The following is a 27,520-nucleotide window of genomic DNA, read 5'->3' on the forward strand; positions in this document are numbered from 1 at the left end:
ATTGCAACACCCGCGGGAGCCGCGCCCGAGGGAGCCGGCGGCGCCCCGGAGCGCAAAGCCGGTTTTCGCTTCTTTCGCGAAAGGGGAAGGGAAAAAAAGCGCCCGGGGGGTGGGTGGGGGGGAGTGCGGACCTGCTAACGCGCGATCCCCAAAGCGGGCCGGGTTAGCGGAGAGGTGCAGCCGGCTAAGCCAAAACGGCTGGTTTCCTAACTTTTTTGACCTTCGCCTAAGCGCGCGAAGAGAGAGAGAGAGAGAGCCGCGAAGCTAGACCGGCTGCATTTCAGCCTGGCTGCGGTTAGGAACCCAGCCAAGGTTAGAAACTGTGCCCAGCGGGGCGCGACTACAATACCCATTGCTCTCTCCCAGCAAATCGGTCAGTTATTAGTGTGTAGTACACAGGTCTGGCTTAGGGAGGTCTCGGTATCAAAGTTCCAGGTTTTTTTTTCAAGCAGGGGCACCCGGTGATTGCCCAGTCACCTAGGCAGCTTGCATGCTTAAGGCAGGACTAGAACTCACCATCTCCTGGTGACTGGCCCAGTCACCTAGGCAGCTTGCATGTCTAAGGCAGGACTAGAACTCACCATCTCCTGGTGACTGGCCCAGTCATCTAGCCAGCTTTCATGACTAAAGCAGGACTAGAATTCACCAGGTGATTGGCCCAGTCACCTGCTAGCTTTCATGCCTAAGGCAGGACTAGAACTCACCATCTCCTGGTGATTCCATGACCAAAATGGAACAAGTACTCATAATCTTCCTATTTCTAGCTTCCTGGTTTCATCGCTAAATCAAACTAATCTGTGACACTAGTTAATATGCCGCTGTCTGGATTCAGACCACCATTGTCCGAACCATCATATTGATATACGTTGTGGGGAGAAAGAAAAGATACTTTTAAAATGGTTGAGGTTGGGGCAAAGTAGTCGACACTACCCAGCTGTTAGAACATGGACTTTTGTTGTATCCTGGCTTTCTATAGTATGTTTGCCCATGGCTAGCCATGGTTTATGTTCAGGTTTTGCACACAGGCTAGCTAAAATGCAAACGCAGGGCAAAACCAGCTGATTTGCCAAGGCTGAGAAATCTGCCTTATTATGCCAGCTCCAATTCACTCTCTAGTCAATTTAAAATTGTTGCTAGGGCCTAGAATCCTGGATGATAGACCATATTCTTAAAAAAAAGAGAGAACGTTTCCCCCAAAATGTTCATTTTTTTTAACCTTGCAGTTTTGCTTCAAAGAAAGCATATTTGTACCGGGGAGAAGAAAAGTGAAGGAGTTAAGAGTGAGATGGGTGGTTTCTGAATTTGATAAATAAAAATAGGATATCCTTGCCAGCTCTCTGTTTCAGAAACTTCCAGCAAGTACAAGTGTTCTCATTCGGATTTTTCAGACCTATCTGTTGTTATATTAATATAGTTAACAGGAAGGTGTCCATTACCATTTTTATCCCTGCCTTTCCATTTATTTGACTTTAGGTTTCTAATATTTCATTAGCTGGCTGAAGGGCCAACGAGGTACAAAAAAAAAGTGAGTTGGAAATCTCATAGCCATTGCATTAGGATACCGCTAATAGAGAGAAATGGCTTTAAATCTTTAAAGTTCTCACTTTGCTCTGGGCCACCCCAAAATTCCCACCATAAACATCAATGGCAAGGACTGCACCAGTAACAAACTAGAAATTGTTCAAATTTTCTCTTCCTCTTTTTGCCCTTGTGTCTGAATATCTGGGCACAGGGAGTGTCACTTTTTAATAGCTCTGGAAATTATTCCAGATGCCTTTGGGCTAAAACAGCAGTTTAATAAAAAGCTTGTAATTCTACAAATAAACAAACGAACCAGAGTAAAATGTCATAAAAAGCTTGAAAATATATCCATGCCAGCCTGTTCTCCTAGATGTCTTTATTAAGAGTCTGTCCAACCGGCACACTTTGGCACTGTACAAGTCACAATTCATAGTTTTTAATATATATACAAATATGTTAAGTATTGCTGAGTGTCCTCTCTACGAACAGGAAGATAAAGTGCTTATAAATAGTTTGCCGCAGATGTAGATGGAAGAGGAAGGACATCCAAGAATACTACTACTCCGATGGGGGGGGGAAATCTGGTGTGCAGAGGGGGTCTTCAGCCATCAGCCATTATGCCAAGAACTGCCAAACTTTCTCTGTTCCATCTGTCTCCATGGTGGGTCCCTGTAAGACTACCAAAAGTCTATGTTGAGATTCAGGCTGTGCAATGCTTCAGATTATATTGTGAGGCTGTACTTGAACACTGAAAAGGATGAACGTAGCACCTATCTGGGGTTCATTAAAATAGCAGCATCCTTTCCCAACACTGTAGAGGACACGGCCCTACTACAGCTGCGTGACCCTTGCTGTTTCAGTGAAATTTAGTTTTCAAATATTTTATTAAATTTCAAAAGTACGACTAAAAAGGAAGCAAAGTGAAAGAGATGAAAAGAAACTCAGATGGAAAGCAAGATAAAAGTGCAATACCGAAAGAAAAAGGAAAGAAAAGAACGGCTCCCAACTTCTTGTGGTACAGATTAAAACATTCAACTCTAATTCAACTAGAATTAACGTTGGACATGTTCGCCGCCTTGAGTTATTTGTAAAATAAAAGCTGGGGTATAAATAATTTCTGGAACTCCATATAATCCTAATCACCGGATCCTAAAATCAAACTTTCACTTCTCTCAGTTTCTTAGCCAAAAGTGGCTATGCATTAATGAAATTTAAGTAAGTCCTGCATTCAAACTTCTGTGTGGTTCCAGCACACTTTAAAAGTAATCCAAAGCACTGCAGAATAGTCAAATTACGCGGGGGGGGGGGTACAGTGAGTAGTTACATGTATTTGGCTTGAAAAGTAATCAAATGATGAATGATGAAATTCTTGTATTGGGTGGGGCAAGAGAATGCTGCATTCTTAAACATAATGACAAATTTGGGAGGATTCAAAGGTTTGAATCACTCTTTGATGCCATTTTAGTTGCCGTTAGTAAAGGAATAATCCATTTCTTTCTGCTCTGTACAGGTAGTCCTAAACTTACAACTGCTCATTTAGCATTTACACCTATAAAATCTTAACTCTGGAAGGGCTAAATGATGCTGTGCTTTAATGGTTAGATGGCTTAGACATTGGTATTTGAACATAGAACTTTGTAACGTTTCTATTTTTATTGTGTTTACTAATCTGGGTGAAAAGTTAATATATATTGCTAGTCCATGTATGCTATGCCGTACGCTAAATCCATAAATAAATTGGCCTTCCCCCAAAGGACATCTAATTCAATTCCTTCTGAGGAATATCTGCCTGATTTAGAGGTAGTCCTTGACTTACAGCAATTCATTTAGCGACTATTTTAAGTTACAACAGCACTGGAAGAAGGTATTTACAACCGGTCCTCACATTTACAACAGTTGCAGCATCCCCATGGTCATATGATCCAAATCCGGGTGCTTGGCAACCAACATGTGTTTTTAACTGATTTTCCAAGCTGGCTTCTGACAAGCAAAGTCAATGTGGGGAGGTAGTCAGATTCGCTTAATAACTGCATGTTCCACTTAACACAACTACAGTGATTCCCTTAACAACCCTGGCCAAAAAAATGAGCGCTCATAAAATCAGGCGCCTTGCTTAGCAACGGAAATGCTGGTCTCCGTTGTAAGTCAAGGACCAGCTGTAATTTCATCTTAACCTGAATCTAAGGATAAAAGCCAAATTATTATGAGCTGGAAGAAACTTCGGTGACGCTTCCAAAAGTACCCCAGGAGAATTGGAAAGCTTCGTTTCACCACTCTGAAATTTATCACAACATTGGCACAGGCTTATCCCTCTGAATGCCCCAACACTAAGTGTTAACTTCAACACAGCGATAATAGGCCAAGTTCAGTTTGCTCTAGGGTGGATGAACAAACAATGAAGATAACTGTGAAATGAATAATCTTGTGGGTAGAACAGTTATGTACTAGATAATCTAGTTATCAGATTCACAAATCTAAACAGATCGTTCTGTCATTGGAAATCAGCCAAAAAAAACTATGCTTATTGGGTGTCAGGCTTATTTCTAACTTTTAGCCCTACTCTGTTTAAACCAAATGTGTAAGATTGATTTCAAAAGAATGTACAGGTAGTCCTCAACTTAACAAGAGTTCATTTAGTAACCATTCGAAATTAAAATGGCACTGAAAAAAATGGGACTTGTAATCATTTTTCACACTTACGACCGTTGCAGCATCGCGGGATCAAAATACAGATGCTTGGCAGCTGACTCATACTTATGATGGAGCGTCCTGGGGTTATGTGATCATCTTCCGACAAGCAAAGTCAGTTAAGAAAACCAGATTCACTTAACTGCCTTTCTGACTTAACAACTGCAGTGACTCACTTAACCATTGTGGCAGGAAAGGTCGTAAACTGGAGCAAAATTCGTGTAACAAATGTCTCACTTAGCAATAGAACTTCTGGGCTCAATTGAGGTCGTCAGTTCCATTCCTTTCGAAATGCAGATTTCAAAAGAATGCATTTTTCCTTCTTTTCGAAATGTAAATTTCAAAAGGACGCATTAACAACAGACCCCTGAAGTCAAATCGAGCAAGTACTTAGTGTAGTTAAGTCTCCGAATCCAACATTAGGATACTTACTTTGCATCATAGTGTAGTTAGTCTCTGAATCCAACACTAGGAAAGGACAGCTTTCCAAATCTCCGTTCAACGCTTCTGAGGACAAGAGGTCATTGGCAGGGGGGCTGATCTGAGCCTCCTTTTCTTCCACGTCCCAAACGCAGAGAAGGCACATGGGGGGTGTAAGGCCAGGCCCTCTGGGGAAGAAGTCGTTTTCATTCTTCAGGTAACTTCTCAGCGCCCCGCTGTGGTGAGACGCTCGTTCACGGGACCAGGCCCAGTGCGAGGGGTCTCTCAGCATTATCTAGAGATAACAGGAAGCCTGATAGTTACAAGAGTTTGGCTTCAGGAGACCGTTATGTCAAGATCAGAATGAAACATCTCCGTTTTCAGGGGAAGAGACCTGCTGCTTACATGCAGTTAGGAAAAAAAAAATCTTTGTTTTTTTCTCGGTTTAATGTACACTGGAATTTACTGGTCCACATGGTCAAACTTTCACATGCAGGAACTTTCGTGTGAACCCCATCTCTTTTTCTCAACAAATCTTACTAAATTTGGTGGCTATGTTCTCTTCGTGGCATCTATTTTTATTGATTAAACTTGTATGCCATCTACCCGGACATGCCTCTGGGGTTTTTTGACAAGGGGTTTCAGAAGTGCCCTTGCCTCTTTCTTCCTGGGGTTGGGAATGGATGACTAGCCCAGGGTCACCCAGCTGCCTGTGTACTTACGGCAGGACTAGAACTCTTGGTCTCCCAGTCTCTAATCTGGTGTCTTAACTATTACATCAAACTCGTTCTGCTAAAAATCATACTTGTGAAAACAAATATTTTTTTCATTGTTAGGCAACTACAAAACCACTAGTATAGACCTTGTAGAGACAAGGAAGCTGGTTTATACTTAATGAGAATATTGGGCCATTGTTTTTGCAGGACATCAAGGAGGTGACTTTTTTTTCTAACCCAGAAGAGTGACTTTGGACACACCATATGCATACGATGCATAACATTAAAATCTATTCCATTGTTTCTGGTTCTCCCTTAATTATCCTCCATCACTCCCCCATCCCGCTGTCAATATCTCCTGTAGGGTTGGTTCCCTGTAGGGTGCAGTAGGGGAAATAATTCCGCCCTTCCCTCCATCAAGCCACCCGTTTTAATCAGATCAAACTGCAGCTGACCTCATCACAACATCTCCGGCTAACGAACGCCCTGTACTTCATTTTAGCCCAAAAACCATCTCTCATTTTTAAGAAATCTGGAAATAGCTTCCTCCAGTTGTCACCAAGTGCCCAGGGGAAGATTTCATATTTATAGTCTTCTGTGTCTTCTTCCATGTCATTGGCTAAGTACCTGTAATTAAGACAAAGAGATGTGGGAAGCAGGGAAAGCCACCGGGATTCCTTCAGTGACGTAATACTGCGTAATTTCTCAAGAAAAGCTGAGACACTTTCTCAGTTTGAAATACATCACTTTTTACAATCTAGTCACAGTATGAAGTCTGATGTTAGAGCAGCTTGGAGGAGCATGGGAATAATTTAGTGGATTGCCCATCTTCCACTGGGAGTAGTAGAAAGCAAGGAGAGATTCTAAATAATAGCCTAAATAAGGAACTACCAAAGAGAAAATAACATCCCCACCTATGCTGACAGGGTAGATATAAACAGAAAGAAAACCCCACTTCCTTTTAGCAAAGATGTTATCTAGTTGAGTAATGAAACATCTATGAACAAACAAACAACCTCAGAGAGCACCAAGGCTTCCACAATTCAGCCCTGAGCTACAGATACCCTCTTATGTTAGAGTACCCAAAAATTCAAATGTCAACATATTATGTTTTCTTTTCCATTTCTACAGTGTATCCTTTGCTCCGCATCACCCAGTGATAGATTGTGCATTATTTCTGAACAAGAATGCAAAGTCAATTCTGAATTTGGTGGGATTTATTTCCTAAATAAACTAGCCATCTCCAACCCTAAGCTCTGTCCAGATATGTTAATATCTTTAAATGACCTGAGCATGAAAAAAAATCTTGGAAGCTTTAAAGCAAAACAAATGAAGAATTATAGGACAGCCATGAAGCTCAAAAGATAACCGTTGTACTACTTACAGAGCTATGAAGAGATTGATCCGTGTATATTCTTTGGTATGGAGGCCGGCTCGTTTGAAGTACATCATAGTCATGGCGATAAGATACTGAATGAAAAAGTGAGCTTTAATATTTTCAAAGACCAAAATTGTAATATAGGGACAGGGAAGAGGAAATCATCAAATACATACATAGAAGCAGAACTGAAGAGCCAAAATAACCACCTGCTTTTATTAGAAAAGCTGTTATTGGCTCTGTAGATTTGGAGATTAGGCTTTATTGAAAGGGAAAGGTAAGTGGCAGCTTGCCAGCTAAGCCCTTCCTAGCAGACTGTTTTTTTGTTCCATTTATTAAGGAAATACACTAAGAACAGAAAAGTCACAAAGACCCAACAAACCATTTTGACTTATAGTACCAGGAGCTCTGTGTGTTGGGAAACATATTATCTTCTCTTGAATGGTTGAGTTTGGGTTGCTAAATAACGTTATCACTGTAGCTTAGCACAGATGTTAGGCAAACAATTAAGCACGCTGGGTCCATGCTGCCTCCTGGTGCCAACACAAAACACGGAAGAGCTGTCATTGTGAGTTTAAGTCCATACTACCCATATCACTATTGTTAGCTGGCTTCATGCCTGGAGCAGGACTAGAACTCATGGTCTTCTGAGATTTAAGCCTGATGTGTATTTACCATTACACCAATTGGCTCTAGTTTTGGGTTACCGGTGTCCAATTTAGGAACAAATTTTATTTCTGATGTGCTTATAACTATAACCAGTACATCTATAAAACTATCGACACAATATATTACAATTAGGCCTCGTATAATATAAACAAGGAGATTTCAAATTAAAAAAAGAAAATAGAATGTAATAAATTTTCCTTGATATACAGGTGTAGTTCTCAACTTACACAACTGGGTCCAAGATTTCTGTTGCTGAGGGAGGCAGTTAAATGAGTTGTACCCCATTTTAAGACCTCTCTTTCCACAGCTGTTAAGGAAATCACTGCAGTTGTTAAGTTAGTAACACAGTTGTTAAGTGAATCTGGCTTTCCCATTGACTTTGCTTGTCAGAAGGTCGCAAGAAATGATCACATGACCCCGGGATACTGCAACAGTCATAAATATGAATCAATTGCCAAGCACCTGAGTTTTGATCATGTGACCATAGGGATGCTGCCACAGACTTAAATGTGAAATACAGTCATAAGGCACTTTTTAGCGTCGTTGCAACGGTTACTAAATTAATGGTTGTAAGTTGAGGACTCTCTGCACTTGTTTAGGTGGGATGGCATTTGGGGGGGGGGCAGAGTATATAAAGCGTTAACCAATATACCCTATTTTTCTGGACACTAAAATAATATACTCTGGAAAATGGAGGCAAAGGTCATTTTATCCACTGCCTGCTAAAAAATTGTTTTGTTTTTTTAACAACAGCTGTTAAGTTTTATGAAAACAAATAAAAGCCTATTCTGGAACATCCTGTCTATTTATGTGAAAAGTAACCTTGCAGTATTGTCAATTAAAATGGACAAGAATACAACATTGCTCTAATGCTAGAAGTGTTAATGCATGAAACATACCTTATCTGAGATTCTGTAACACGTGTCCATAGACAGGAAGTCTTGTACCAAGCCATCTTCTGATGAAAATAAAGTAGAGGGATCTCATTTAAGCTATATAATTCATTATTATACACAAAGTTTAAGTTCAGGTAGTACAAACTACCTCCTAGTATTTCACGCCATCTTATAGCACTTGAAAAGTATTATTAAATAAACCAAACTCTTGATCATAACGCACAATAAGAGCATGATATGCTGTTACTATAGAATTTGCATTTTTACACCTTTAGAATGAGAAAAGCAGAAAAAAATGGTGAAATCATTAAAAGAGATTTGTTATACTAGCCCCCCCTAAAAAAAAAACCAACATTACCCTGTGTTTGAATGGGAAAGAGGAGATCCAACTTTTTCCTGGACATATTTTTAAATATAATTAACCTTAATTTTTGATAATTTCACATATACTGTACTTTCACAGATAAAGCTTTTAGCAAGACCATTCAACAGCTATCTATTCTAAAAAATATTTTGTCTTTTCCTAATCGACTTAAAATCAAACATTTTGCTGTTCCGAAGTGCAGAAGATGTCTTAAATCAGGTAATCCATGATTTACTGAAAAAAACACATCACACAAGGCCATAAACCAGAGGTTGGACAGCAATCATTCTGGATCCTGACATTTAGATGAGATAGTGCAGTTGCATTTTTTTTTTTTTAATTTGGTGGGGAGAGAGATTTGAAGGTAAGGTTTGCAAGCTTATCAGGCACTGTGCTGCCAGAAAGAAAATGGCCAAGCCAGAATTTAGTGAATAACACAATGGTTAAACGTTGTGTATTGATTAAGTCAAAGGGTCTCTTTTGCAGGCTAGCTGTGCTTTGAATGATGCCCATCTCTGCCCCAAGGAAGGTTGAGCGGCACAAGGAGATACAACTACTAGACCTAGGAGATTGAAGAATGCTTCTTGTTCTTCTCTGCGTAGCAGAAAAAATGGCTGCCGCGAAATTTTCAAGGCTGTTGTGGAAAGTTCCCTCTCAAGCCCCTGTGTAGAACCACCAGAAGCCAAAGCACCCTGCGTGCCGCGTTGTCGTGCGTTCCCTGGCTTCACTACAGCAGTGACTGCAGGAGGAACACAAGTACTATGACTGTCTCGCATTTTTCTTTGAAGTGGTTGATAGTAGAGGCCCCAAAATGGCCTTTCCTGGGAGGGGAAACACATTCATGCATCAAATTTAAAAGCAGCCACTTTACATATTAAGTTTTTTTAAAACTTTTCTTCCCAACACATTAAACTCCTTCAAGACTCAGTGAGCACAATAGTTAAATTACACTCCAGTTTCTAACATCAGCTTTACCTATTTTGTTTCCCCGTGCCCCCACCAGGAGGAGAGAAATTGGAAAGTCTCAAAATAGCCATCTATACCTTGGCAACTATTTGCTTAACACAAGATGCATATATTTCTAGTGAAGAGATACAATTATTCCATAAATACTGTGTACACTAAGCACTGGGTGGGGCAAAACAGAACTTTATAGTGTACTGAAATGCAATAAAAGACAAAAGTTATATTTTGGTCTTTAACCAATAAAAATGCAATCAATAAAATGAGCACCACAAAACTGTCCCCTAACAACAAAACCTATTAGCAACTACAGTCCATGTTGTTCTCTGTTTCCAGCTCTACAGGGACTTTGTTACCAGTCAACCCGGATAGCTAAATAAACAAGATGAATTTGTTTCTCTAAGTAGCAAAATTTTGCTAGATTATGTGTAAGCTTTGCCCACAAATGATTGCTAATATTTCTTCTTCTTAGGGAATAGTTTTGGGTTGCTTATTTCATTGACTGTATCTTTATTGGTCAATGGCCAAAATAAAGTTCTGTCTGTCTGCAATGCTTTAGTTAAAAGGATAGCCAACTTAAGGAGATTTCAAGACTCAAAAGCAACATTACAGCTATTTTGGGTTTGTACAACCAAGTTAACAGTGCTGAATTAACCCTACTTTCAATTTTGCACATAAGTAGACAAGTATAGCCCTGTATGTTATACACATAAACTGTCCAGAGTCACTTAAGTAAGACGGGCAGTGTAGAAATTTAATTAAATAATGAATAAATGATGGGACATAGATTGCACTAAGCAAGGATTTGCCTCAATTGTGGCACAAATTATTCAACTGGCTTTACCAAACACTCTAGGCTACAAACCATGACTTAACCATCATGGTTACATGTACAGGCTAATCTAATCCTATTACAGATATACCTAGGAAAGGGGAATATTATTTCTATAGCCTCACTCAATGCACATCGGCAATACAGTATTCAAAAACAACTCTCATTGAGTTTGTTTCGAATTACAGCTTTGAAAACCCATCTAACTGCAGTCCTTAACATGCTGTCCACTGGAAATAATTAGAACAGATTCAAAACTTTGCCTGGAGCTTATTAGATATTTTTATGATGCAAATTATAATACAAGAAGGATATATTATGGAAGGGATCCCATAAAACACGTAGCAAATAGTTTGCTACAAAAATACCCCACACACATAAGTGTTTGATGTTTTGGGTTAAATGGGCCCAAGCAGGATCCATCTGAAGTTATTTCCAATTATGATTTACATTTTACTTTATCACGTCATTTCTAAAACCAGCAGATACGAATTAAGTATTGCATGGAGATAGTCATTTTAAAGATACATTTTCATACTTTTTTCCAGACACTAAACCTGTCAGGACTTAGATTATCTCCTAATCCTCAAACCTACTCCAAACTGCACCCCTCACATTTTTTTTCTCCTCTCCCATTTTTTTATGAGCTAGCCCCTTAACAAAAAAAAAAAAAAATGCCACAAATGCAAAATACAGTTTTGCAACACTTGTATCCTTCCTTGCTATAAGAACATCCTTTGAGATGCATTTCTCCCCCTTTTGAATAAGCCATAGCAGGTAAACTTCCTTTGGGGACTGTTTTTGTTGCCATCCTGACAGGACTGCAGAGTTTAGGGGGAGGGAAAAAAAAAACCCTAAATGATCCCTTATTTTGCTGTTTTCTGGGTTAAGTTGAGCTCCAAATTGCATATGCACACACCCTCAAATGGGAGTATTCAACCAAGGGGTTTCATGCAAAAAGAGCAATGATTAATGGCAGTCTCTGTCGAGGATGTGAGAGACACCAAAAAGGGGAAAAATGGCCGCGCTTCTTCTCCTTCCATCATTCCCCACCAAGCCTTTTCCCGCCAAAGGTTTCCCGCCCTTTTACTCCCACCTGAGCAGAGCGACAACCACCCAAAGAACAAGCGCAAAGGGGTGGGCGGGGCGGCTCGCCTCGCCCACTTCCCTCAGCGCCACTGTTTATAGGCTCGACTGCCGCTCCGGCTGGACCAATCCCTGCTAAGAGAAGGCGGGGTATAACTGGGATAAGTCTCTTCTCTTATAATTCGTGCCCCCTCCCTCCCCGTGTTTTGGGCGAGCTGTCAATCAAGCGTAGCTGGCGCAATTGCTGCTTTGCTGGGATTTTTTAAAAAAAGTGTTTTAATTTTTTTTAAAATGCCAAATTGTGCTTCGTTTTAAGAGAGGTTTGCTGCCAAGCCGAGGGAGCTTTTAAAGCAGGGGTCTTCAAACTTGGCCCTTTTATGACTTGTGGACTTCAACTCCCAGAATTCCTCAGCCAGGCACACTGGCTGAGGAATTCTGGGAGTTGAAGTCCACAAGTCATAAAAGGGCCAAGTTTAAAGACCCCTGTTTTAAAGTTTTTCCTAATGTGTTGCTCTTCTTGTGTTTTGGGCTACCACACAACCACAACCATCAAATATTTGTTACTTATATGTAAGGGTGTTGTATATGGTATGTTTTAAATGTGTGTGTTATGTATGTATACATTTTGAGAGGAAGCAACTAAATTTCATTTTTAATGTGCACCATTGTGCCCACAGGGGAAAAATAACAAGAAAGATTATCTAATCTAAATACGAACCTGTTGCCAAGCATCTGAATGTCAATCACACGACTCTGGAGATGCTGCAATGGTCACAAGTGTAAAAAATGATCACAAATCACCCTTTTCAGTGATGTTCTAACTTTGGTCACTAAATAAACTCATTAAGTCAAGGACTGCCTGTACTTTTAAGCATGGCTTACTTAGGAGAGCATATCTGCAGTTTAGGATTGAACTGGGAAGTTTCTGGGTTGCTGATGATGCTCCCTAATGGGCTAATGAAACGCCTGCAAGCCAATAACCCAGACAGCAACAAGCATTTCAAGGTTTTAATTTATTCATTGTATTTATTTATTTTATTAAATGCTACTGGTGTTGTGGCAGCTCCATCCCTGGCGGTTTTTAAAAACAGACTGGACCACCATTTGAGTGGGATAGTGTAAGGTCTCCTGTTCTGAGCAGGGGGTTAGACTAGAAGACCTCTTAGCTCCCTTCCAAGCCTTATGATTCTACGTTCTAGATTAGAATGCAATACAAATGGATATAAACACAACGAGGAAGATGGAAATCAATGCTGACTAATGCACAGGATTGCATTTTTTGTGACTCCGTTTTGATTCCTCGGTCGTATTTGCATGCTAAGTTTGCACCAGCGTAAACGAAAGCTACCGATAGAATGTGCGCCGGCGCACGCGCAAGCCTCTTGCGAATTCGAACCCAGAACCCCAGCCTTCCCCGCCACCTTCCCAGCCCTCCTTTTTTTCGCCTAGCAACAGTTATTCCGTCCCCATCGCCCAAACTCGGCAGCCATTTTTCCATTGGAGGAGAGCCCAGACTTTGGACCAATCAGCGGGAGCCACGGGACCCACTTTTGCCTGTCCAGCTTAGGAGGACAACATCTCGGGAGCCTCTATGGACTGTACCATTAGCCAGCCCTAGAGGGGGGGAGAAGGCGAGGAAAAGGCCACGGACCTGGGAGAAATTCGAAAATATTTTGTTCAAAACCATCCTTTCCAGACGCTTCCGGGATACTCGAAAGAGGGAGAAGAAGAAGAGGGAGAGAAAGAGGAAAAAAAAATTGCGAAGGGGGTCGACCGACGCGTTTGGTACGTTCCGGACGGAAGTGAGGTGTCTTCTGAGCGTCGGGACTTCCGGTTGGGGCAGAAGAGAAGAGTTGGTGGTTGAGCTGAGGGGGCGCGGAGTCTTCCGAGGCTGGGTAAGCCAAGGGCCGGATTGGGGAGCCGGGAAGGGGAGGCGGGCCCGGCTCTAGCCGCGACCGGGGACCCTCCGCAGCGACTGTCATGGCTGTGGGGGGCGAGGTTTCAGCTGTCACCCCTCCCTCCAATACGAATCCCCCAGACCTATGGGGAGGTAATACTAGGGGGAGGTAATAATGGAGGAGGGGGCAATAACCTTAGTCACGTCTGTAGGAGCAGCCTTTTTACTTTGCAGCTAGGAAGTGCCAGCCAGTCAGCGGTGCCTCCATTCCCAGGCACCCATTCCTACGGTTAGAAAGTGCCAGCCAGGTGTTTCTCAGGTATCCACTTCTATAGCTACTGGTAGGAAATGCCAGCCAGCCAGCCACGCCCCCCATTCTTAGGTACCATTTCTACACCTAGGAAATGCCAGCCAGCCGGGAATGCCCCCATTCTTAGATACCATTTCTACACCTAGGAAATGCCAGCCAGCCAGGTACACCCCCTTTTTTAGGTACCATTTCTATACCTAGGAAATGCCAGCCAGCCGGGTACGTACCCATTCTTAGGTACCATTTCTACACCTAGGAAATGCCAGCCAGCCGGGAACACCCCCATTCTTAGGTACCATTTTTGCACCTAGGAAATGCCAGCCAGCCAGGTATACACCCATTTTTAGGTACCATTTCTGCATCTAGGAAACTCCAGCCAGCCAGGTATGTCCCCATACTTAGGTATCATTTCTACAGCTAGAAAGTGCAGCCAGCCCACATATATCTTCATTTCTAGGGATCAGTTCTACCCCTAGGAAATGCCAGCCAGGATGTCACTCTCCTAGGTACTCCACTCCTTACCCCCCCCCCATCTCGCCATAATTCATTGAGTCCTCTGAGTCCCCTCATTCCTAATTCTGTTTTTCTGAAGGGTGGTCATGCTCTCCAGCATCTGCTCAAATCCCAAAGTGTTTCTTCTCATGGAGTCTATAACAATTCTGGCAACCAAACATAGTACTGTAGTTTAGGTGGGGGACTTTCAAAATATTATTAATTTCAATGTATTAGTTTCCCAATTCCAATGGACTCTTCCTTGCGGTGTTATTGCAAAGTGACATATACAGAATACAGAGTTTTCTAGCTGGGCATTTATATAAAACCATATAACTATTTTCAATTTGAGAATTACAGTGTTACATCTGTAGGTTTTCCTTCTCTGGTCTTTTCTGTCTTCAGTTGCATTACCTACATGATTTATTCCTACAGAGGCGCATATGTGCAAAACTATGTGTCAGAGAAAGCAGGCGCAGAGGAGTTCTTCAGTGATACTTGACACATGTTGCAAAGCTTTTTTTTTTTTTTTGCCTAATCTTGTTTTGTCCTTTCTCGTTCTGTCCTGCACGTCGGTGTACTGTTTTGGCTGAAGTGTTCTCTTTCTCATTTCCTAGAGATGTGTTTTGGCAATACTGATAAAGATCCAGCTGCGGCTGCTATAAGCATAATGTGTTAGTGGTTTGCATATAGTAAGCCCTGTGGAGTGAGTTATAATATAGAAAGGTTGGTCAGAATCTTCCCTTCCATCTTCCGAGGTTGGTAAAATGAGGACCCAGATTGTTGGGGGCCATATGCTAACTCTGTAAACCGCTTAGAGAGGGCTGTAAAGCACTATGAAGTGGTATATGTCTAAGTGCTATTCCTTCCTTCCTTCCTTCCTTCCTTCCTTCCTTCCTTCCTTCCTTCCTTCCTTCCTTCCTTCCTTCCTTCCTTCCTAGTGATTAGAATGCAGTATTGCAGGCTAACTCTGCCCACAGCCGGGAGTTTGATCCTGACCGGCTCAAGGTTGATTCAGCCTTCCGTTCTTCTGAGGTTGGTAAAATGAGGACCCAGATTGTTGGGGGCAACAGGCTGACTCTGTAAACCGCTTCGGGCTGTAAAGCACTGTGAAGCGGTATATAAGTCTAAATGCTATGCTAAGAGCTGTTAACTATTTTTTTCTGTGCTTTGAAATTATCTTATTCCACAGTCATGTCCTGTGCTAGTTACTCTTTTGCGTGTTGAACACTGAAGGGATGGTAACCGGATCCTTAATCTCCGAATGAAACTGGTTATGCTTATTTATAGGGGTCCTATGTTTATAGCTCAAGCACATTCCGCAGCATGAAGCTTGTCTATTTCAAGAATAACATGGGTAGATACAATTATTGCTTCTTCCTGCAGTTCCTACTGTAGTGTGAACTCTTTGATTTTTTTATTTTTCTCCTATGGCTATTTCTGTAATTTTGGCAATATGTAGGTAATATTTACTGAATTTGATAAGCAAGGTTTAGGATTCAGGGATTGGAAGAGCAGCGTTTTCTCCCCGCCTGCTGGAAGTAGAATAAATCTTGTCTGCTTTTTTTTAACCCTAATTGTTCAAAATTTGGTTTTTGTTATTGCTGCCTTTTTAGTAAATGCCAGGCTGGCAATGATAGCCACAGAAGAAATGTTTTGACAGCCTCTTCCACCTCTGCAGCTGATAGGATACCAGGCAAAACAGTTTGGGCTCAGTTGCCATGACAGACCCTCAATTTTTCACAGGCGAGCAACGCTGGGGCACATGAATGTCACAGCCAGGCACGCGTATACAGTAACGGCGGTGTCCGTCAGAGGTTGAAAATAGCAACCTGGGTGCAGTGAGACGTGGCCATGCAAATCCAGCAGCCAGCACTGTTTTTATTTTTCAATCGCTGAAGCGAGTGCCCATTCAGGCGTGTCCGTCATTTAGCTCCCGTCTCTTCTTTCAGTGCGCCGGACGTTTGGGACATGTTCCGGACCGCCATCATGATGGCTGCCAGCCTGGCCTTAACCTCCGCCGTGATAGCTCACGCCTATTACCTGAAGCACCAGTTCTACCCCACCGTGGTGTACCTTACCAAGTCAAGTCCCAGCATGGCGGTGAGTTCGGCCGCTTCCCCGTTGGTGCCCGGGCTAGCTTTAAAAAATGCTTTTTGAGTGTGGCTTTCCCCTAGTTCAGTGTTTCCCAAACTTGACAATTTTAAGGCATGTGGACTTCAACTCCCAGAATTCCACAGCCGGTGTTGCTGGCTGTGGAATTCTGGGAGTTGAAGTCCTCATGTCTTAAAATTGTCAAGTTTGGGAAACACTGCCCTAGTTCCTTGCCTTTCCTTTGGACGTGCCACGAATCCTAAGCAAAGGTTTCTAGTCAATGTAGCCAGTGGAGTCATAGTATCTAGCCACTTTGAAAGATTGATTCTTCATTTATATTTATATTTTTATTTATTTAACCCAACTAACTAACTAAAGAGCCGTGGTGGCGCAGTGGTTAAAATGTAGGCTAAATTCTGTTGAATGCCCCCTGCCAGCAGTTCGGCAGTTCTAGTCTCACCAGCTCAAGGTTGACTCAGCCTTCCATCCTTCCGAGGTCGGTAAAATGAGGATCCAGATTGTTGGGGGCCATATGCTGACTTTGTAAACCCCTTAGAGAGGGCTGGAAAGCACCGTGAAGCAGTATATAAATCTGCTATTGCCCTTCCCTTCCCTTCCTCCCCCTCTCCCATGATTAGAATACAGGCTAACTCATTAGTCACTCCCAGGAGTTTGATCTTGACCAGCTCAAGGTTGACTCAGCCTTCCATCCTTTGGACGGTAAAATGAGGATCCAGATTGTTGGGGGCCATATGCCGACTCTGTAAACGGCTTAGAGAGGGCTGTAAAGCACTGGGAAGCGGTATATAAGTCTAAATTAAGAGGAAGAAGGCACGTCGGATATGCGTGCCACCTTCAGTTATGCGGGAAAATAACAAAAGCGGGACAACAACTAAAATAAAATTATATTCTGTTAGAAGTATCCCCTCACCAATTAGAGAAAGGAACCTTTTTTTTTTTTTTTTGTTAACAATACAATGTTCCCTGCAAAAGCTGTTTCCCTCTTAACGGATGGTTCTCTAAACCACATTTTTTTTTTCTTTTGCTCTCTTACCCCTGCCAGGTGCTCTACATTCAGGCTTTTGTGTTGGTGTTCCTACTAGGCAAATTCATGGGCAAAGTGTTTTTCGGACAACTCCGAGCGGCAGAAATGGAGGTGAGTCTTTGCCGGCGCGTGGAAGCGTTAGTCTTGACGAGAGGAGATGTTTAAAACGGCTTTAGCCAACTTTAGCATCTGTTTGAAGCTTGGAGCGCCCAATTATTAAGAAATCCTTTTCTCTCTTCCCCCAAATCACGAGTCTTTGCTTATGAACTTCAAAAAGAGCCAATTGTTAAAAAAAAAAGTGAAGTGTTCATTCTCCTCGGCCGAATTTTTGTGTGGTGTGTAATTAACATCCTCCCCCCCACCTCCGCACTAATTTGGAGCTACTTTTGACTGAATTGAGACATGTGAAGAGTTCCCGAAGAAAAGAAAGATATCCAGTTGCAGAATGATGGAACAACAGGTAGTCCCCTGCTTTCAATAGTTCACCTAGTGACTGTTCAGAGTTACAACGCTGCTGAAAAAAGTGACTTATGACGGTGTGTCACACTTAACGACCGTGGCAGCATCCCCATGCTCATGGGATTAAAATTTGGACATTGGCAACTGGCTCATATTTATGACCGGTCGCTGTGTCCCTGGGATCACGTGATCCCCTTTTGTGACCGTCTGACAAGTGGGGAAGCCAGATTCACCTAACAACTGTGTTGCTAGCTTAAAAACTGCAGTTATTCACTTACGAACCGCGGCAAGAAAAGTGATCAAATTGGGCCAAATTCACTTAACAAGTCTCTTGGTTAGCAACAGTTTGGGCTGAATTGTCGTCGTAAGTCAACGATTACCTGTGCTCAGGATCTCTTGGGGGTCCAGTTTTTAAGTTCATTTGTTCACTTCGGAGCCGAATGACAAAGAGTCCACTTTTAATTGTAGAAAACCGGTGTGTGTGTGTGTGTGTGTGTGTGTGACTGCTTCAGCATGTCACTTCCTTTGTCCAAATTATTTTTTTTTTTTTAGCTGTTAACCAATTCAGGTTTCACTTCTCTTTTCAAAAGACACCTGGAAGGAGAAGGAGAGGGGCAATGTAAATATATATATATATATATACATTGCTTACTGGTGTACACCGCTTAGAGAGTGCTTGCACTTAAAGCGGTATATAAGTCTCATAAATAAATAAATAAATAAACAAGCACAGCCCTTGAAACGGGTTCACATTTAAATTTACAACAGCAGTTTAAAAAAAAAACCCACAGATTCATACACAAACCTTGTGGAGAAGGAGAGGAGATTGTAGTAGATGTTTAGGGATATAAGAAGAATCCTGTTTGATCCAGCTGCTGGCCGGTAAAGTCCAGCATTTTGAGCCACACAATAACCAAATCTGGCACATGGTTATAGCACAAGCAACAGCACTTATAGGCTGTTTCACAGTGTCTTACATCCTTCTCTGGCTGGTTTACAATGTCAGCAAATTGCCCCCAACAATCTGGGTCCTCATTTTACCGACCTCGGAAGGATGGAAGGCTGAGTCAACCCTGAGCTGATCAGGATCAAACTCCTGGCAGTGGGCAGAGTAAGCCTCTAATACTGCCTTCTCACCACTGCGCTACCAGGGCTTGCATCTTTTTGGGGGGAAGGAGCTTGGATCACAATTTGAGGGGAAACATGCAAGACTGACATCTGGAATGCTTCTATCCCAGTGGTGACTAGAGCTGAAGAACAAATGGAACAAAATCATATGTTCCATTTATGGGCAGGGTCACTTTCTTCCCAAGGACTAATCGGGGCGTGTGCATTCCTGTGCCTGCATGGCTGTCTGAGGTTCTAATTGGGGTGGGTGCATAGATGGGGCCTGTCTGCCCACCTCCCCTCATGTGATGTCTCTTTGTGCTGGGAAGCATGGGGAGAGCTTCAGAGGCTCCACTCCAGATCTCATTGACCAGGGAAAGGTGAGGTTTTGGAATGGAGCAATAACAATTTTCCAAGCCTTTTGCCCGTTTGTCTCGGCTGTATGGTTGCAGTGAGAGGTTTCTCCTCACCTTTTGGCCAAATTGTATATCTTTTAAAATCGGTCCATCTTCCATCCTCCAACCCCAAATTTTATTTTCTTCGCTTCTGTTGTTTGGAATTATCCTGCCGACACGTGGATAGGCAGACAAGTCCTGGACCTTTTTTAGCATCTTACCTTTCTTGAGTTCTGTATATGAAAAAGAATAATAATGTGGAGCCAAAGAAGATATCCTTCTGGGGAGCCTCTCCCAAGCTGGACACCACCAGAGGCACTGGGGCTCCCAAAAACCACAACTTACTTATCTTTCATGTATTTATTAAATTTATATGACCGTCCAGTTCCTGCACAGGTTGACTCTGGGCTGCTTACAACTTGCAGCTGTATTGGCTGGGATTTCTGACAGTTTGGCATCTTTATCTCTCTGGGTGATGCCAGTTTGGGGGGGGGGGGTCACCACCAGTGCATCACCAAGCATGTAAATTTGGAGAAACGGAACCAGCAGGGGGATATCAGTTTGGGTTTGGCAGGATCTCAAATCCATCTTTTCACATCCAGCATCTGCTCGAACGCTCGTGGTATGCCGTGACCGAGACCTGCCTCGCCTTTACCGTCTTCAGGGATGACTTTAGTCCTCGTTTTGTGGCTCTCTTCACCCTCCTCCTCTTCCTCAAGTGCTTCCATTGGCTGGCTGAAGACCGGGTGGACTTTGTAAGTTATGATCCTGAGTTTGTGGGTGCGAATGTGAGGCTGTAATAACCAGGTCAAAGTAAAACTGGTTTTTGTGCTTCAAGTGTTAAAAGCCGTGTGTCAGTGCTGCTAACATCGCATGTTCTTGCATTGACAATAAAGGCAAATGTAACCATCTTTTACCTTTTGCTTTTAGAGTTAGATAAACGAGAGTCCAGCTAGACATAACAACACTAAACTTAGTGTGAGAATCAAGGTTATTGTAACCAGAGCTGATAAGGAATTGGCCAGGCTGGAGAACTGGAGAGGAAGCCCACGCTTCAAGCTAATTGGGGAATGTGATTTATGACAGTTAATTGGAGGAGGGAATTGTGCTTTGATACTATGTGCCCAGGGGAGGGGAATTCAGTTTTTGGCTTCGAGTATGCAGTGCAGGTATTATGCTATTCGAATAAAGGTAAACAATGCCTCAAAGTTCTTTCAAAGAGTTTCATCTGTCGGAACCATGACAGTGAGTCTGCAATAACCAGGTCGAAGTAAAACTGGTTTTTCTGCTTGAAGTGTTAAAAGCTGTGTTTCTCAACCTAGGCCACTGGAAGAGCTGTGGACTTCAACTCCCAGAATTCCCCAGTTCCTTAAACTTGCTGTTTTTTCCATTCTAGATGGAGAGAAGTCCCAACATATCTTGGCTCTTCCATTTCCGCATTGTCTGTAAGTACTTTCGGGCACCAGGGACTGGTTCCGTGGAGAGAGGTTTTCCCGCGGACCGGAGGGTGCGTGGTTTTGTGTGCTGCCTGCCTCCTTGTTTGTGCGGGCCGGTTGCTGGCATGGGGTTGGGGACCCCTGACCTAGGTTATTGTGAATCTCAAGTAGTGTATTGTGTATTTTCCCTACTCTTTTCTGCTTCCCCAGTGACAAAATGGTGTCCCTTCTTTCCTAGCTCTTATCGTGCTTTTGGCCATTTTAGACTTTCTGTTCGTCAGCCACGCCTACCACAGCATCCTGACCCGGGGGGCCTCTGTCCAACTGGTCTTTGGCTTTGAGGTGAGTAGATCCAAAACGTTGGGGACCTCTGCTCTAAGCGGTTTACAGAGTCAGTATGTCGCCACCAACAATCCGGGTCCTCCTTTTTTACTGATGTCAGAAGGACGGAAGGCTGAGTCAACCTGGAGCCGTCAGGATTGAACTGCTGGCAGTGGGCAGAATTAGTTGAATTAGCCCGCAGTGCTGCATTCTGACCACTGCACCACACGATTGGGCTTATCAAAGTGAAACCAGGACTGGGCTTGTAAGTTCACAGTTAGAAGGAAGCCAACCCGGTAGGTGTCTCGTTGTCATGGTTCCGACAGATGAAACTCTTCCAAGAACTTCGAGGCATTATTTACCTTAAAGAATCTTTATTTGAGTAGCATAGCATCGGAGCCAAAAACTGAATTCCCCTCCCCTGAACACATAGTATCAAAGCACAATTCCCTCCTCCAATTAACAGTCATAAATCACATTCCCCAATTAGTTTGAAATGCAGGCTTCCCGTCCAGTTCTCCAGCCCTCCAATTCTTATCATCTCTTATTTCAATAACCTTGGTTCTCACACTAGGTTCGGTATTGTTATGTCTAGCTAAACTCTCATGCATGTTCCTCCCCCCAGCATCATCTAACTCTAACTCTCAGAGTAAAACATAGGAAGAAAATGGTTGCATCTCCAACTGTTGTCAAAGCGAAAACATCTGATGTTAGTAGCGTTGACACTTGTTCTATTAAATTCGGATTTTTAATCCTTCGTGGCTCCCCCACAGTATGCCATTCTCATGACGATGGTGCTGACCGTCTTCATTAAATACCTTCTACACTCCATCGACCTGCAGAGCGAAAATCCCTGGGACAACAAGGCCGTCTTCATGCTCTATACAGAACTCTTCACAGGTAAAATAGATCCGGGGATGAAGTCCAAAGCCCCTTCCCCAAATCCAGCCCCCTTGTCCCAAGCAAGTTGGCAGCTGAGGCACACAGGTTGTCCTTGACTTAGAACCATCCCTTTAGTGACCATCTGAAGTTAGGACAGAACTGGAAAAGATGGCTTATGCCCCGTTTTCACACAACCGTTGCAGCGTCCCCCGTGGTCACGTGATCAAAATCCAGACGCTTGGCAACTGGCGTGTGCCTATGCCCGTTGTCCTGTCCCTGGGTCACACGGATCGCCATTGGTAACCTTCATTTAACGACCACACGATTCGCTTAATAACTGCAGTGATTCACTTAACAACTGCGGCAGGAAGGTGGCGAAATGAGGCACACCTCATTTAATGACCGCCTCGCTTAGCAATGGAAATTTTAGGCTCGGCTGTGGTTGTAAGTTGAGGACTGCCTGTATTCTGCCTTGATTGCAAGGGTCTTTTGGGCAATGACCTGGAAGTAAAAACTGAATTGAGTATCCTTTCCTCCCCCCCTCCTCCTCTAGGTTTCATCAAGGTCCTTCTCTACATGGCCTTTATGACGATTATGATCAAAGTACACACCTTCCCGCTTTTCGCCATCCGGCCCATGTACCTGGCAATGAGGTGAGTCCGGGGCAGGAAAATTGGGAGGAGGCACACCTGCAGTTCTGCACCTCTCTGCAGGTGAAGGGTCTTTTCAGCTCTCCGCCCCCTTTCCCCCCCCCACCACCACCAAAGATTGCCTGCCTGTTCTCCCCCCGAGACCTGACTGTTGGCTGTCTCCGTTCTAGGCAGTTCAAAAAGGCAGTCACGGATGCAATTATGTCTCGTCGGGCGATCCGCAACATGAACACACTGTGAGTATTTGCTGCGCCCAGAAGGGCCCCACCTGTTTCCTAGTGGAAAGTCCCTCGTTATGTATTAAGAGCCTCAGGGCTTAAATATATAGGCAGCAATAATTTTATATTGATATTAATCTGTTTCCTACTGGAATGTGTCTGTCTGCTTGCCTGTCTGTCCGTCCGTCCGTCCGTCCGTCCGTCCATCCATCCATCTACCTACCTACCTACCTATCTATCATTTATCATCCATCCATCCACCTATCTACCCATTTACCTGCCTGCCTGCCTGCTTGCCTACCTACCTACCTACCTACAGATCTTAGGAACAAGTCTATATTGATTCCTTGATTAGTTTGGAAAAAAAGCAATTGATCTCTGTGTTATTGCTAAGGAAAGGTTGTAAAGTCACAAAGAGCTGAGCAGAACAAAATTCCCAGCAGTCTTTCTGTTCTAGGCATACTGGATAATAATGATGATGATGATGATGATAATAATAATTGGAAGGGACCAATTAAATGAAACCCTATGCCATTTCAGACAGATGGCTGTCCAGTCTAAGAAGGGACTTAGGCGTCTGACCTTGTTCTCCTCAGGTACCCCGATGCCACCCCGGAAGAGCTGCAGGCCATGGACAACGTTTGCATCATTTGCCGGGAGGAGATGGTGACGGGTGCGAAACGCCTGCCTTGCAATCACATATTCCATACCAGGTGGGGGAAAGTGGTGATGTTGTTTTTTTAAATAAAAAACCCGAGTGGGTCTGGGTGGACTTGAAAGCTGCTTATCTGCACGGGTGCAGGATGCAGCCTGCCTTGGGTGGTCCTTCCTTCCTTCCTTCCTTCCTTCCTTCCTTCCTTCCTTCCTTCCTTCCTTCCTCCCTCCCTCCCTCCCTCCCTCCCTCCCTCCCTCCCTCCTTCCTTCCTTCCTTCCTTCCTTCCTTCCCTTTCTTTCTTTCTTTCTTTCTTTCTTTCTTTCTTTCTTTCTTTCTTTCTTTCTTTCTTTCTCTCCCTCTCTTATTCTCTCTCTCCTTCTTTTCCTTTTGGGGAAGACAGCAGGCTCCGATGCCTTCTGCTGATCATCCTTGCTGGACCACGGAGGTTTCCCTTTTCCCCTTCAGAGTCTTTTTTGGATGGTGGCAGGATAGATATGTGTTTAATCAATACTGCAGACCTTTGATTCTTTTTAATGTTAAGGGGGCTCTGTCACGTTTGGTAAGAAGGCAAGCCCACCCTTCAAGTCAAAGCTGAAACCCCCTGTTTTTATTCGTCCTTGGTGTGTGCTTACTTACGCTGTGTGGGGCTAACCCCAGGGCAACTTGCAGTGTGTGTGTGTGTGTGTGGAAGAGGGGAGAGAGAGAAGGAGAAGGGGGGGGAGAGAGAGAGAAAAGGGGAGAGAGAAAGAGAGAGAGAAAAAGAGAGAGGGAATGACCTGAAGCGAGTTTGAATTCACCCACTGGAACTGCAAAGAGTTCTCATCTTTTTCAGCTGCCTCCGGTCCTGGTTCCAGCGCCAGCAGACCTGCCCCACCTGCCGGATGGACGTCCTGCGCGCCTCCCTGCCCACCCAGTCGCAGCCGCCCCCCGAGCAGCAAGAAGGGGGGCAGCATCCGCCCCCCCATCAGGCCCCACTGATGCCTCAGCCGCCCAACTGTGAGTCCCCTTTGTGTGCTTCTAGCCCAGAGTTTCTCCTCTTTGAGCACTTAAGAGGGGGCAGGCTTCAATTCTCCCAGCCAGCCCCCTACAACAGCCCTGTGGGGTGGGCTGAGAGAGAGGGACTAGCCCAAAGACACCCAACTGCCTTTCACGGCTAAGGCGGGACTAGAACTCTCTGTCTCCTGGTGATTGGTCCAGTCACCCAACTGCCTTTCATGGCTAAGGCGGGACTAGAACTCTCTGTCTCCTGGTGATTGATCCAGTCACCCAACTGCCTTTCATGGCTAAGGCAGGACTAGAACTCTCTCTCTCCTGGTGATTGGCCTAAAGTCACCCAGCCAGCTTGCCTGCCTCTTGGTTTCTAGTCCGCTTCTTCTTCCTCTTTTCACCAGCATTTACTTTACTCCCTTAGGCTAAAGACCCTTTAAATAACGCCCAACTGAAATTCCTGCTGGCTAGGATAACCCGGTTCTCTTGGAAGGAGTGCTGTTGACCCTCTTCTCTGTCTTTAGTTCCCCAAGGCCTCCTGCCTCCGTTTCCTCCCGGGATGTTCCCTCTGTGGCCACCCATGGCTCCCTTCCCTCCAATGCCGGGCGTCCAGCCCCCCAATAACACCGACGGTGCCTCCGTGGCTGCGTCTTCTCCACCAGGAGCCCAAGGGGCAGGTGAGACACCCCACGGCCGGCTGTTCCGCTCGTGAGCCCTCAAGGGAGGGTCTTAACTGGGCTGCGTTTCCTCAACAGGCACCACCAGACCCAGCGGGGATTCGGCCACCACGTCGGACGCCGCGGCCTCCGCAGGGACCATGCCGGGGTTCCCCTTCCCTCCTCCCCCTTGGATGGGGATGCCGTTCCCCCCTCTCTTTGGTACGTTCCAGGGTTCCTGGGCGTGGCTTCCGACTAAGGGCGGGGAGATCGGAGATCGTTTATCGGCGATTGATTACGACCTTGGCGGCTACTGATCTCCTGGTTTTGCTGCCCTCCTGGGGACTGAGCGGGGGCTGGTTCTTTTGGGGGGGGTGAGTCCTCCTCTTCTATGTCCCCTTCCTCTCCCCGCTTCAGGCTTCCCTCCGATGCCGGTCCCCCCCTCAGGATTTGCAGGGCTGACGGAGGAGGAGCTGCGGGCCATGGAGGGCCACGAACGGCAGCACTTGGAAGCCCGGCTGCAGTGTCTCCAGAACATCCACACTCTTCTCGACGCAGCCATGCTCCAGATCAACCAGTATCTCACTGTGCTGGCAACAATTGGGTGAGCACCTGCTCTCTCCTCTCCCCTCCCTTTCTCTCCCTTCCCCTCCCCTCCTCTCTCTCCTTCCCTCTTCCCTCTCCTCTGCTCCCTTTTCCTCCCCTCCTGTCCCCCCATATTTCTTCTCTTCCTTCACACATATGCCTTCCTTCCTTTCCCTTTCTTTCTTTCTTTCTTTCTTTCTTTCTTTCTTTCTTTCTTTCTTTCTTTCTTTCTTTCTTTCTTTCTTTCTTTCTTTCTTTCTCTCTCTCTCTCTCTCTCTCTGTCTCTCCTTTCCTACCTTCTTTCTTGCTTTCTCTCTTTCTCTCCTTTGCTACCCTCTTTCTCTTTCTCTCTCTCCTTTGCTACCCTCTTTCTCTTTCTTTCTTTCTTTCTTTCTTTCTTTCTTTCTTTCTTTCTTTCTTTCTTTCTTTTTCTCCCTCTCCCTCTCTCCTTTCCTAGCCACCCTCTTCCTTTTTTCCTTCCTTCCTTCCTTCCTTCCCTCCCTCCCTCCCTCCCTCCCTCCCTCCCTCCCTCCCTCCTTAAATTGTGATTCTGGCTAGTTTACAAACAGATGCCCCCCCTTGCTGGGCTGCCGTCTCTCTTGCACAGGATGCCTCGAGCTCCCCCAGCACCTGCCAGTGCTTCAACCCCTTCGACGGCCCCCCCTGAGACCCCGACTAGCCCTGAGTCAAATGCCAGCGAACCCACCACCTCGACCACCCAGCCAGCGGACAGCACCTCTTCGCAAGGTAACATCACCTGAACCCAGGCCGGGGCGAGAAGAGGGGTGGCTTGAGGGGGGAAGCCCCGGAGCGGAGGCCCCAGCGTTGCTCCCAGCACAGGCAGCCCTCGACTTTACGGCCACAGTGGAGCCCAAAACCCGGGTCCGGTTAACCGTTCTTTCCTTGGGGGTTTCCAGACACATCTCCAGACAAAGCAGAGGGTCCGATGCAGCCCTCCAGCCCCGATGAGGACCCCTCCTCCCCGGAAGAGCCCAACGCCGCGGAGCTGCGCAGACGCCGCCTTCAAAAACTAGAACTGCCTTCTTCTCCGTCTCATTGAGCGAGCCTGGCCCGAACGGATTTTATTTTCCTTTCCCCCCTATCCCGAAATAAAATGGAAAATGGATCTCAGAAGAATCAAGCCCACCCCCTCCTCCTCCTCCTCCTCCTCCTCCTCATTGTGGCAGCAGAGATCAGAGGGACCGGACAAAGATAAACCTGGATGTCTTAATTGCGTTCCACCGAGCGCGACGTCACCGGAGGCGGACGGGAACGCCGCGGGACTGCCGCGGTGGGGGCGGCTTGACGCCTTTCGGAGGAATTTAGAGGCGCCTTCTGCAATAAGAGGCCGCTCAGACGTGCCCCGTTGCACTGCTGGTTTCACATCGCTCGTGTCGACAGGACGGAGGCAGAGCCCGCCGAAACTAAGGGTGGGCGAGGGTCTCCGTCTCCTTTGGGGGAAAGAGAGAGAGAGAAAACGGGGCACCGCGATGGTTCTTCGCTTGGAGAATTTCTCTTTAATTTGACACGGCTAGAGCTTTTTTTCTACTACAATATTTTTGCCCCTTGATTTGTTTCCCCCCCTTCCCCTAGGGGCTGGACGTGATGAGCGGGCGTGCATGCGTGCACACCTGAGTGTGTACTCCACGCACACCTGTCAAGCTTTTGGGCAGGAAAGCAGGAGAAACAAACGGAACGGAGAGCTTCTATTTTTGTAAGGGGTGGGTGGGCGGGTGGGATAACCCAACGGATGTCCCTGGATCGCTTCTGTCCTGGCCAAAGTTTTAGGCCTGTTCTC

The 27,520-nt window shown here is 44.9% G+C and overlaps 2 protein-coding genes across 6 annotated transcripts; one reads left to right on the forward strand and one right to left on the reverse strand.

Moving 5' to 3' along the window:
• Nucleotides 1–665: 665 nt before the first annotated feature.
• On the reverse strand, nt 666–11,688 carry SPDYC (speedy/RINGO cell cycle regulator family member C). 4 transcript variants are annotated; one of them, XM_039366291.1, is made up of 7 exons: nt 11,544–11,688; nt 9,215–9,473; nt 8,292–8,350; nt 6,730–6,815; nt 5,801–5,972; nt 4,642–4,924; nt 666–2,198 (listed from the first exon to the last, which is right to left on the reverse strand). In XM_039366291.1, the coding sequence occupies exons 2-7, from the start codon at nt 9,426–9,428 to the stop codon at nt 2,137–2,139; spliced, it is 876 nt and encodes a 291-aa protein (XP_039222225.1). In that variant the 5' UTR covers nt 9,429–9,473; nt 11,544–11,688; the 3' UTR covers nt 666–2,136. The 4 variants fall into 4 exon arrangements, with proteins under 4 accessions (XP_039222225.1, XP_039222227.1, XP_039222226.1 ...); XM_039366293.1 differs by lacking the exon at nt 11,544–11,688 and adding an exon at nt 11,367–11,488 and having other exon boundaries at nt 9,215–9,391; XM_039366292.1 differs by lacking the exon at nt 11,544–11,688 and adding an exon at nt 11,367–11,474.
• Nucleotides 11,689–13,291: 1,603 nt separating this feature from the next.
• SYVN1 (synoviolin 1) lies at nt 13,292–26,853 on the forward strand. 2 transcript variants are annotated; one of them, XM_039366202.1, is made up of 16 exons: nt 13,292–13,428; nt 16,185–16,335; nt 17,390–17,482; nt 19,935–20,087; nt 20,729–20,777; nt 21,007–21,110; nt 21,863–21,989; nt 22,525–22,624; nt 22,792–22,857; nt 23,436–23,552; nt 24,327–24,490; nt 25,006–25,158; nt 25,237–25,359; nt 25,555–25,741; nt 26,330–26,469; nt 26,640–26,782. In XM_039366202.1, exons 2-16 carry the CDS (start codon nt 16,204–16,206, stop codon nt 26,780–26,782), a joined length of 1,851 nt encoding a protein of 616 aa, XP_039222136.1. In that variant the 5' UTR covers nt 13,292–13,428; nt 16,185–16,203. The 2 variants fall into 2 exon arrangements, with proteins under 2 accessions (XP_039222136.1, XP_039222137.1); XM_039366203.1 differs by lacking the exon at nt 13,292–13,428 and having other exon boundaries at nt 16,204–16,335; nt 26,640–26,853.
• Nucleotides 26,854–27,520: the final 667 nt, after the last annotated feature.

The sequence above is a fragment of the Crotalus tigris genome, unplaced genomic scaffold, assembly GCF_016545835.1.
Source record: "Crotalus tigris isolate CLP2741 ecotype Arizona unplaced genomic scaffold, ASM1654583v1 scf7180000020245.1906669, whole genome shotgun sequence".
NCBI classification, from domain to species: Eukaryota; Metazoa; Chordata; class Lepidosauria; order Squamata; family Viperidae; genus Crotalus; species Crotalus tigris.